This window comes from Alligator mississippiensis, chromosome 4, assembly GCF_030867095.1.
Source record: "Alligator mississippiensis isolate rAllMis1 chromosome 4, rAllMis1, whole genome shotgun sequence".
In the NCBI taxonomy this organism is placed as follows: domain Eukaryota; kingdom Metazoa; phylum Chordata; order Crocodylia; family Alligatoridae; genus Alligator; species Alligator mississippiensis.
Window position 1 is genome coordinate 192,149,931 of NC_081827.1, and position 12,769 is coordinate 192,162,699.

The 12,769-nt window shown below is 40.3% G+C and overlaps 1 protein-coding gene across 1 annotated transcript in view; it reads right to left on the reverse strand.

Annotated features, from left to right (window-relative positions):
- Positions 1 to 596: 596 nt before the first annotated feature.
- The window catches only part of PLCL1 (phospholipase C like 1 (inactive)), a 140,988-nt gene continuing 128,815 nt past the window's right edge, over positions 597 to 12,769 (reverse strand). The window contains exons 4-5 of the mRNA XM_059727223.1: positions 7,302 to 7,377; positions 597 to 856 (exon numbers count right to left, since the gene is read on the reverse strand). Of these exons, the coding sequence (XP_059583206.1) occupies positions 654 to 856; positions 7,302 to 7,377 (279 nt within the window). The 3' untranslated portion in view covers positions 597 to 653. The remainder of the gene's footprint in view (positions 857 to 7,301; positions 7,378 to 12,769) is intronic.

Genomic DNA, 12,769 nt, shown 5'->3' on the forward strand with positions numbered 1-12,769 from the left:
TTCAATCTCCCTTTTCGTGACACTCAGAGATAGACAAGTCTTCTATAGTTTTAACACTGTATCCTTCAAAACCATCTTTGGCATTATTTTATTGAGTCAGATAATACCCCTCCCCACAAACAACTTGATTTCAAATACTCTCAAGTTTTGGGTAAGATCATATTTCGAACCAAACCTTTAGTGTTGGAACCATCTCTAGATTTTACATTCTATCTTTGCCCATCGACCTGCTTAGACTTATTTTTCTTCATTGCTTTACCTGCCCTTTTACTCCTGTATTATGATTTTACATGCTACTGTGTAATTGACCACTTAGTCACCATTTTAAGTCCCTGGATTTAATTTTTGCTTTATGCACAATACAAAAATTCTTACCTGGGGTTTCTAAAAGAGTAAAAAGTTTCTGAAAAACAAGTTTTAATATGCCTTTTATTCAGTTAATACTGGGATAATGAGAACATTGTTACTAGTGTAGCAGCAGATTTTGAGCAATTCTGCACTTCTTGATCATATACAAATTCTGCTGATATAGCAGAAATACTGTCTGAGAAAAAAACATGCAATCATCAGTACAGCACTGGATTTTCCATTTCTTAATATAATTGTTTCTTTTTTGTCATCCTGATATAGTTTCTCTTAGCACACGTCTATCATTATATTTGCAACCGTTTCCAACTAGATAGAAATGCAAACAAATGTAGAAATCCAATTATTATTGCTGAGAAGGGAGTACCTTTTCTGCTTACCTTTAGCACCGTTATATTCCATGCAAAACTTTCAATGGCTTTGCTTAGTTTTCTTCCTTTCAGACCTTCCTTTGCCCCAAGGTTATGAAGTTCTTCATGTAATTCCATTCCTTAAAAATGGATTGGTATATAATTTAGTTTCTGAAATGTGATTCAGTTACACTGTGGTTTATTTTCCCACAGACAGTTTTCTGAAAATCCTCAAAACTCCTCCATCTGGTAGTCTCTATATTTTCTTTTTATTTATATATACTCCTGCTCTTTCAGGTCTCTGCCCCAGCGATCATCTTATGCCTGCAAAGGACTCAGCGCAAAAATTATTTCTTTAACATTTCTAGTCAAGAAAAGAAGTTGTTCACCTATCTAAAACAATATAGCACTATTTAAGTTTCAATCTTCTACTTTTACCTTTTAAATTTTACATTCAGGGTGACATTCTGGTTTCTTAGTTCTATTGTGTACAGTCATAACTACGGAGTACAAAGTACTCAGTATGGGTACAAGACTGTCATACCATTCTAAATGTTCTTCAAACTGGGTACCCTATATTCAGCATACCAGGTAGAATCGCTGCAGAACCTAGTCCAGTCTCAATTTTTCTCTTCCGCCACTACCTCCCTCTTCAATAGACAATTTAATGTCTTTGATGGGCAATTTCATATCTTCACAAGGTTTCAGACGCATAGCTTCTTTCTCATTGATCTTAACAGGAAGTCAGAAGGCATGCAACAAAACCCTCGGACTTCACACTGGTAAATTATTTAATAAACTCTATTTTGCTAGTCACAGGATTTCTGTCCTTCAGCCAGGAAATTCCAATGGATTTCACTGACATTTTCTGTGGCAGATATCCACAATCCATTGCTGCTGTGGAAATTCAGCAGGTCTAAAAAAACACTATACTGTTTAAATCTATACAGAAACATGGGAGTTAGAGATGGAGAAATCTACTTAATGAGTCCCTCTCAACCAATGATTCTTATGGATTTTGATATCATAAGACACTTTCAAAGTGCAGATGAATGACAATATAAAAATAAATTCACTTTCATATACAGGCTGCACCTGGTTGCTTACATTCCCCTAGTTTGTACCTGGTGTTAATTTCCTCTCTATAGACACCACATTTTACTTCTCTTAGTACTGAATACCCAGAATTCCTGAAGCCCCTGGAATAAATGAAGCTCAGGTTGAATTTACCTGGTCAGCCTTTCTGTGCGTTTTCCTACATTCCTGATTTTGGTGGCATGGCATTCATGAACTTGAGCTCTGTTGCATTCAAATAAACACTTCACCAGAAATGACAAAATAGCCACACAGAATGCCATCAGGTGGATTAAAAGTTAAATGGAAATACTCAGGAAGGCCTGGAATGGGTGTCATCTAGCAGGAAGGGCAATTGATAAAAGACTGACAAATGCTTCCCTCTATGGCCAAAGAGGCTATGCAGAAAACCCAGAAGTTTCATACTACATTTTGTAAAATGTTGATATAGTCCAATACCAATAAATATCAGATTTTCCCAACAGTTTATATGCCAGTACTTTTCCTGTTCCTTAGTTTTAAGTAACTCAGGTCACACAATTTTTACCACACCTCCTTTAAACTAAGTAAATCCAATATTCTAAATCTGTCAATATTTGAATGATTATCCCAATAGTATGCCTCACACCAAGCAACTTGAAAATCATCTGGCTCCAGTAATTGCAATAGAACTTCAAAATGGCATTAGATTCCTTCATTTCTTCCTTTAAAAAGTCATTAATTTCAGTCATACTTAACTGGACTACTATTCTTTTTTTAAAATAAATTGCATTTTTAATTAAGCTTTATCAATTAAAAAATGGGAATGCTGCTTTTTTTGCCTATGACATATGGCCTTGATGCTGGTTTTCACAAGCAAGCTGGTATTAAGACTGGCATTAGCTGGGAAAGGAAATTGGGAGTCAAAGGCAAATACTGGGACTATAAAGAGTCAGACACTACTGATAATCCATACAGATGTCAATACTGATGCCACATGATGGATTTTTTTTTCTTTGTTTTAATTTGCTTTTAAATGGCTAGGAAATCACACACAAATAATCTACTTTAAAAACAACACTGCTGAGGTTGCAAAGTGAAGGAGGACAAAGCTAGGACATTGCTGCTGGCACGTTATATCAGTCCTATGTTCAATATATGCATTATAACAGTCCTTAATTATTTCTGTAGACAAGTTCTGAGTGGGAAACAAATCCCAAATGGCAGTGGTCAGTGCAAAATCCAATCATAATATCATATTTGCTAATTCCAGAAATAGAATCTACTGAGAAAAGTTACAGTATGTTACTCCAGAGCAGACCTGATATGTCTCAATTTATTTCCGATTAATTCTTTGACTCCTCCCCCTAGTGAGGGAGATTCCCTGCCCTCCATCAATGCTGACCTTGTGAAGGAACACCTTGAGAGGCTGGACACCTTCAAGTCAGCCGGCCCTGACAATCTGCACCCCAGGGTACTCAAGGAGCTGGCTAGCATCATAGCTCAGCCCCTGGCATGGATCATCAAGAACTCCTGGCACTCTGGTGAAGTGCCCAAAGACTGGAAGAAGGCCAGCGTGGTGCCCATCTTCAAGAAAGGGAGGAAAGTGGATCCAGCAAACTACAGGCCCATCAGCCTGACCTCTATCCCACAGAAGGTCTTAGAAAAGATTATCAAAGAGGCCATTCTTAACAGACTGGCCGATGGCAACATCCTGAGGGATAGCCAGCACGGGTTTGTTGTGGGTAGGTCTTACTTGACCAATCTTATTTCCTTTTATGACCAGATGACCTATCACCTGGACAAGGGAGAGGAGAGTGATGTTGTATATCTTGACTTTAAAAAAGTCTTCAATCTGGTATCCCATGATCACCTCTTGGCAAAACTGGCCAACTGTGGCCTCGGGTCCACCATGATCCACTGACTGGGGAATTGGCTCTGTGGTCAGACCCAGAGGGTGGTGGTTGAGGGAAGTCAATTGTCATGGTGCACTGTGACCAGTGGGGTCCCTCAAGGCTCTGTCCTTGGACCTATATTGTTCAACATCTTCATTAATGATGTGGACATTGGAGTCAGAAGTGGACTGGCCAAGTTCGCCGATGATACCAAACTTTGGGGTAAAGCGTCCACACCTGAGGACAGGACAGTGATCCAGGCTGACCTCGACAGGCTCAAGAAATGGGTGGAAGAGAACCTGATGGTGTTTAACACTGAAAAATGCAAGGTCTCCACCTTGGGAGGAAAAACCTGCAGCAACCTTATAGGCTCAGCAGTGCTACACTGGCTAGTACTACAGATGAAAGGGACTTGGGGGTCATGACTGACCACAAGATGAACATGAGCCTTCAATGTGATGCTGTAGCTAGTAAAGCAAGCAAAACGCTGGCTTGCATCCATTGATGCTTCTCAAGCAAATCCCAGGACATCATTCTCCCATTGTACTCGGCCTTGGTGCGTCCAGTTTTGGGCTCCCCAATTCAAAAAGGATGTGGAGAAGCTTGAGAGAGTCCAGAGAAGAGCCACGCATATGATCAGAGGTCAAGAAAACAGACCTTATGATGACAGCCTGAGAGCTATGGGACTCTTCAGCCTGGAAAAGCGCAGGCTCAGGGGTGATCTGATGGCCACCTATAAGTTTATCAGGGGTGTCCACCAGGATCTGGGGGAACGTTTGTTCACCAGAGTGCCCCAAAGGACAACAAGGTCAAATGGTTATAAACTCCTGCAAGACCGCTTCAGGCTGGACATAAGGAAGAATTTCTTTACTGTCCAAGCCCCCAAGGTCTGGAATGGTCTGCCATCGGAAGTGGTTCAAGCACATACTTTGAACACCGTCAAGAGAAAATTGGATGCTTAACTTGCTGGGATCCTATGACCCCAGCTGACTTCCTGCCCCTGGGGCAGGGGGCTGGACTCGATGATCTTCCGAGGTCCCTTCCAGCCCTAATGTCTATGAAATCTATGAAATTCTTTTAAAATGGCTGTGAATGGCTGTGTCCAACTTGGTTCTCATTTCTACTGGTCTAAATCTGGAGTGCTGCAGAGTTAGTAAGTAAGATAGCATAATTCCTCTCCCCCCCCCCCCTCCACCCCCTCCAGGCTTTTGCTGTAAAGGATTTTCAGTGAGAGTGTTTTTAGGAGAAAATGTAAAATATTCAATATAGTTATTTTCTGCAGCCTCCTTCATTCAAGCTGTCCCAGATCAGCAGCATCTTCACAGATAGTGATTCTGTATAAAGATGGTATGTAAACAAGTCCCATGCCTTTGGACAGAAGCTTTCACAGACTTCAAAAGCATTCACAGACTTATTTTGTTGTACAGAAATAATGAAATGCATATGAATTAAAGATATCAATGAACACTGATATGTGTTGAGAACACAAATGAAATACAAAACTAAACTATAATGCAGAAACCAATTCTAAGCCTTCTTTCTGGTGGTCAGCCACAGTAATGATGAAAAGTGCCACAATCTTCACTATAATAAAATTCTACTGGAGAGGCCTGGGCAAAGTACTCAGAATTTCAAGCAGGAGGGGTTAAAGAGTGAAAACCATCCTGCACCAATATTATATTAACAAACAGTCAGCAGTTGTTGTTAAAATGTTTTGTAAAATTCTTCCACTCTAAAGAAGATAAATCTAAAGGATTTACTGCATAGCATTAATTTCACTATTTACAGAGTGCAATAGGTGTGCGTGACTGGTTTATGCAGTTTACAATTCTGCAAATGCTTATTAAAGGCAGTAGCATTTACAACTGTTTACAGTTTCATTGAGGAATGCTTAAGAGACCTCTTTCTGGGTGGGAATGCTAACACACTCAGTTAGGATCCACAGTAGAAAAGTTTACAATTCTGTAACTAAATCAATTAAAAATTGATCTAATTACACCAGTGTAACACCTAATGTAGATATACCGGCCATGTCTACATGAGCATAGATATTTCTTTCCCTAGGGACAAGAAGCAGCAGGACACCTTGTGCCGCTGCTACTTGCCCCTGGGGAACGCCTGTGCCACACACCCTCCAGTGTGCAGCAGGTTTCCCCAGGTGCAGTAGGGGACGCTGGGGCCAGCAACTCTGCTGGCCCCAGCTGCCTTACCTGGGGTCCAGCAGCCTTACCTGGGGGACAAACTCCAGTTTTGGGTGGCATGAGCTATCCCCGCATGCACCTCCCCACCTTTTTTTTTTGTGTGTGTGTGTGCATTTTTTTGACCCCAGGACCTCCCAGGGTCAAACAAAAAAACCCAGTGCTGCTACTTCGCAGCACAGAGAACACTTCAACGCGTGGTATGTGGTGCTGCAGACGGGTCTGCGGCGCTACATAACACACAGTCACAATCATCAGGGCAATTTAATTTTTTTCCTAAATTAGCTTCATTGCATTTTTAAAGGTATCTACATTCAAAGTAAGCCAAATTTAAATTGATCTATTAATCTTGGTGCAAGTTTTACAAAGAGAAACTCCATGGCAGACTTAACAAAGGAAATAAAGGAAGAAAGAGGATAAAGTCCTGCTAGATGCCAAATATGCTGGCCCATATTATAAACTTAAGTACTTCACTGACTTTTGGCCATTGTGCTCTATACTTGTGGGATGCAAGTCTGTGAAGTCAACTTGGTGTTCATTAACGTGTGTATACAAAATGAGAGGCATGTGTGCACAACACTTTAAAGCGGGCTAAATGTTTTTGCGCTGCTTTATTGGTGTCGATGTCTGCACTCCTCGGCAGCACATTGTGCATTAATTCTAGCTGCTGTAGGAAATTTGGCGGTGTAATGTGCCTTAAATGACTTCCTGCCCCTACAGTCGTGGAGTGAAGCACCAGGCTCCACGCAGCTCTGCAGCTCTGCAGGAAGCCCGGGAAGGCAGGCTCCACCCAAGATTATTTTTTTCCCCACCCTGGAGCCTGCCTGCCTGCCTGAGCTGCACAGGGGCCCGGGGCTTCCCTCTGCAGTTGCAGTGCCCCCTGAGCCACGTGCCTGCAGGTGGGTACCACCCAGGGGGGGAGGACGCCTCTGTCGCAGAGGGAAGCACCAGCCCTTACCCTCTCCCTGCAGCCCAGGGACCACTCCGCCTGCCAGCAGCTCGCCCTCCCCTCTCTGCTGGAGAGGCAGGTACGTCAGTGGGGCATGTATATGACACAAGCGTTTAATAAGCCCTAAATTGAAGCAGTGCTTTTTAAAAACCACCACTTCAGTTTAGGGCCCCGGTTTCATCTACACACACCCCACCTTATCCACTCCTTTTTCATTAAAAAGAGTTCATTTTACTAATTTAAATATTTGTATAAGTTTCAAAGCACCTTTGGAGTAGGCAAGGTAAGTTGAGAAAGCATCTCTTACAGAGAATTCTTCAGTTCTTTCCTTGACACAGAGTCTTCTAGTTTTCAGGAGAATGGATGTACCAGTGTAAAAAAAATAATGCTTGTTTTAGACAAAGGCAAAAGATGCTTCTCCTGTTGTGAACTCTAAGCAACGTTTCCACCTCTTTCCAATTGAACATAGACTTACAGAATACAAGTTTACCTGCTTTCTGACACTGAACAATCTTGTCATGAATGGTGTCTGCTGTTTCGATAAGAAACCTGCTCTCTTGAATCATCTGTCAGAAAATAAATGAAAAACAGATACAATTACCAGGATTTCATTCAGTGTATACTCATGAGAAAAGTAATACTATTCAAGAAAACCACTGTTCTGAAAGTAAGACTAAAAAGATTAGATCAAACCTTCCTACCATGTCTCCCAATTCCATATCAAAATAAATGACAGTCTCAGGAAATATTTAGTCACAGATGTCAAATAACAGCTGCTTTACATCAGCTAGAAATAAATTTAAGTAACACAAACAAAAAAAGAAGTGATAGCAGCAATGGAAAGTAAACTAATACAACTCAAGTCCAGCATTGTACACTATCTGAAAATGAAGGTTTGGTGAGTACATTAGAATTCTCTCCTTTATATGAAATGTTAAAATGATAAATTAAGTCATTCAAGTAAATGTCTAGCAAAAAATGTTAAGCAATTAAGGGTCCCAATTCAAGTAATAATTTAAGCCCTTGCTCTAAGCATTATAGTAGTCCAAATGATTTCAGAACGTCTTAAATTTCCCTTTGGAGAAAATCAGAGCCAATTTCTCAGATGAAGCTATGTTGGGGTTTTTTTGTTTACTTAATGTTTTTCAAAGAAAGAGAATAATAGGTGACTTCAATGGGGCTGTCCACAGACTAAAGGATATACACTTATTTATCGATCACCCTGGATCTAAGCCAGAGGCAAACAAATCATACATTAGCAAAAATAAGTCATATAATAAAGAATCTGACTCTCATATCATCTTCAGTAAAACTGCATTTCCTTTTTCATGTTTATAAACCTTCCAAAACCCTTCAAAAGCCCAGTCAAGCAAGGAAACTGTTTCAATGCTAACTTTACAAAATCATGTGATATGGCATATATGTTTGTCACAGGAAGGAAGAACATCCTGAAAGATAAAATATATATGCTTAAACAGAATTTCTGTCAGACTAGTGTAAATCACAAGCAATAATACTAAAACCATTTAAGTTAAAATAGCATAAAACCAGTGCAAATGAGATTAGAATCAGTATGAGTACTGCCTTGATCTTTATCATAACTTATCTAAAAGTGCAAAAAGCAAAATGCATAAACTGTGTAAGCTTGCCTCAAACCCTATACCAGTTCATGTTTTCAAATGGGTTAAATGTGAAAGCACTAAATGTTAGGCCCTGATCCTACACCATTGATGTCAGCCTTACTTCTGACTGCACTGTGTATGAAAGAGAAGTTACTTTGTCAAATATTCTAAAGTTTCTCATTCTAAACAATCTATTCCACATAACTCAAAATACCACTCTTAATTTGCATAATTAATGAAGTGTCTGAGCATTCCCTCCAGTAGAAACACTAAACAATGAATGTTTGGAGGGAGCATACATGAATAGTTCACAATTATAAGTTTAGAAAACTTTTTCCAAATAACAAGTGCAATCTACATGGGAGGTAGGCTCAAGAAAATGGCTGCTTTCTAATAATGCTGTTTAGTATTTTTAAATATAGAAAACAATTGTCTGTTGGCTCCTTGATATTAATGGTAGTGTTAAATAAGACTGAAGACAAACATGACATTTCATCTCCCTAATGCAAGTGACAAGAAACCTGGGGAGAAATGCAGGTTAACTTTCCTCTAGACAACCCAAACTGGCAACAAACCAAACAGTGTCAACACAAATCTCTGTGCAAATACAGACCAGGAAATTTCATGCCCTGAAGAGCTTATAATAATGTTTATGACAAATTGCAAGTAGTTACAACAAACAATATGAAGGACTGGAAAAAGCAATATAAATATATAGTAACACAGCCCACATATGCACAGCTAGATTTAGCTAGAAAGTAAGGTAGAACCACATGTAGCTACAGTTGAACTACTTTAATATCTAGAAGGAATTTGGTCCTGCTGGCGTTAAAATATAATACAGCTCATTTCAGTAACAGAAGAACATTGCAAAATCATTGCAAAGATGCTGGCAAATTATCACATGGTAATTGGAGATGGAATCAAATTCCTGAGATTTCCAAAACTCTTTGGAAATTTGGATCCACCACGGGCAAAACTGTGTGACACAAAACATTCTCCATGGCTAGCTTCCAGACTGAAATTGTTTAGATAGTATCCAATGCCTTTCTTTTGTTATTATTTGCTTGTTCATACATCATATTGATTTCTTCTCTTTGATATTTTCTCTTTTCATCTGGGCAGAACAACCCTCTGGCATTTCTTCACCACTGCATACAGTAATCTTGTGTTAAAAGGAACCTTTCTGCTGCTATCAAGTATCCATGAAACCGTCAGTGGAGCCTCAACAGCACGTGGAGCAAGATTCTTTTTTTTATTTAAAAAAAAAAAGAGCAAATTGCCACAAGCACATCGGGAGACGAAATAAAATTGTTGTGTTGGCAAAATAATGTAATGAATCACACTTTAACATAGACTTAATTCCATGATGGGCTAAGCACTCTCAGTTTCATCTGCAGGCACCAATCAGGGCAGGGGGTGTTTGGCACCTCTCTCAGGATTGCCTCACAATGCTTTACAAATGATGGGTCTATTCCTACAATTCTAGCCAATCCACTTTTTAAATTAATTCAGTTATCCTCACAATATACCTAGGAATCAGATATAAGATTAAGTATTGCTACTTCCATTTTTAGATGGGGAACAGAGACAGAAGACACATCTGCACTACATGATGCAGTGTTAGGTCAAAATAACCAAGGAACAGAGCTATGGTAACACACCACTCCATTGGGGCTACTTTATCCTGCTGAGAAGCTCCATCTGTATCTTTATATGGCATTGCACTGTGTGTACACACATATCCAGAGAGACTCAGAGAAACAATAAAGTTAATTTCAGAGTTAGGACTCAGAGGGCCAGACTCCTAACTTCCTAGTGTTCTAAAACTATTCCTTATCAGGCTTTTTACCTACCATATTTCATGGTGTATAGGTTGACACAGTGTATAAGTCAACCCCATTTTTCTGATCCAAAAAGTTAGGAATTTCATAGATCCTGTGTAGAAGTCAACCTAACTTTTTGGATCAAAAAGATGGGGTCGACTTATACTGGCCCCTGCACACCCTCACTATGGACCAGTTACCCGGGTGGGGGTGGACACATGTCACAGTGCCGCTCACAGGGGACAGGGCTGGATCAGCACTCGGCTGCCTCAGCCCCATCCCCTGCAAGTAACATTGCCCGAGCCACACCAGCCAAGCCAAGCACTGAGCCTGACCCTGTCTGCTGTGAGCGGCACTGCCAAGCGAGTGCCAAGCCCAGCCCCGTCCCCTGCGAGTGGCACCAAGTTCAGCACTCAGCTGGTGCACCTGGGCTCAGCACTGCTTGCAGCAAACAGGGATAGGCTCAGTACTCGGCTGGCACGGTCCCATCCCCTATGAGCGTCGCTGCCTCGGCTGTGCCAGCCCAGCACCGAGCCCAGTCCCATTCACTGCAAACAACACTGCCAAGCACCAAGCCCAGCCACACCAGCTGAGCACAGTGCCGTTCACAGGGGATGGGACTGGACTTGGCGCTCGGCAGTGCCCCTCGCAGCAGACAGGGCTAGACTTGACACTCAGCTGACGCAGCCCAGGCAGTACTGCTTGCAGGTGATATAAACTCACTAGCCAAGCACCAAGCCTGGCCTCATCCCTGCAAGCAGCTCTGCAGCATGTGTCCATCCCCCTGGGTGCCCAGCCCACGATGAGGATGCACAGGGGCTGGTATAAGTTGGGCACCAAGCCTGGCACTGCTCGCAGGGGATGGTGATATGGTTTATAAGTTGAAGCTGAATTTGAAGAGTTAAAAATTGGGCTTCAAAACTCAACTTATACACCATAAACTACAATAGTTCAGAATTCCCTGTGCATATGAACCCTTTTGTCAGAAATTATATTAATACGAAATTAAAGAAATTATATTGACATGAATATCTTGGAAATATTGAGTCTCTACATACCGGTAAAATTGCAGAAACTACAAAAACGTATCACTTCTACCAGTGACTACATCTCTTCTTACCAGTTTTTGAGCAGAGTTATATTAGGACTATGAAACATAAATGTCTTTAACAAAAATTACAGAATGTTTTACTGAGAAAAGCTAAAATGATAAGTCAGCTTTTCTTTACTGAAAAGCAGAAAGACCAGTCCCTAGGTCTCTTGATTCTAATAGAATCTCCTTTCTGTTATCACCTTGAGGACAAATAGTGAAAACACAACAGAATAGATCCTGTAAATGTTTTCAATCTTTTCTGTAATTGTCATATAAAATTAAACAAGCTTTTGTCCCAGTGAAACAAACACAAGAAAGTAACAGAGATACGAGAGTTTCCCCAATATGTTTTGTAGGAAGAAGAGGATTTAATCCTTTATTGTTGTGTTCTGGTAATAAAGATGATAAACACTGAAGTTTTGTGACAGTTTTTCTGGAACTATCGAATCATATTACACAGGCCCTAGAACGATAACCTGTTTTGATCAGTACCTACTGAAAAAGTGATCGATTACCTATCACATTAGGAAACAGTACTCAGTTACCATACTACACCAAAATCCCAAAGAAATAAACATTAAAGATTAGATTGTATAAGGCGGATGGCTAAGCCCTAGCCCCATGGAAGACAAAGGGAAAACTCAGATTTAGTAGTGTGACTAAAATTTTAGTAAAAAAACTGCTTCCATTGCAGAAATTAGATGATGTTCTTGAATGAATTATATGAACAAATACAACCACAGGTTAAAAGTAGGAAAGAGGAATTAGAAAAAGCACAGAAAAAGAATCTACAAAAGGGATAAAAAGCGACTTCACCTCTCAAAAATATGCATTTATTAAAATGGGGGAGAGGGGGAAATGGAAGAAACCACTTTTAGCCCAATTTGTAAAAAACTGTCAGCAAGAAAGGAGTGAAAGAAAAAAAATCAGTTAAACTAAAAGTTGATCCATACACGAAGCAGAGCAGCAAATGAAAATACACAGGCATAAAAGCTGCCACACTAAAATCCTAAAAGCATCTTAAAATAAGCCAACTTATAAAACCTGAATCCCTAAAGCTGATCAAAATTATAACTTAGGCCTCTAGCTGTCTGTTTAGACAACTAGCTGGGAATTTGGGATGCTAAATAGGATGCTGGGAATTTAGGATGCTTAGGATGCTTTAGGATTTATATGCCTAATCTCAATAATGGTCCCATGTCCTAATGGAAAATGGCACTGCAGTTGTAGTTTATGCCACTTTTGCTTTCATCAACTCTACTTGGTCCCATGTCAAAGTACCTCACCCTCTTAGGCTAAGTAGACAGTTACAAAGCCTGAGCCTGAATTGATTCAATCTTTGCAGGTTAGTCTAAGCTGTGTAAATTGATAAGCAAGTGAACATTCATCTTTGATCCTAGAAATACAGCTACATGCC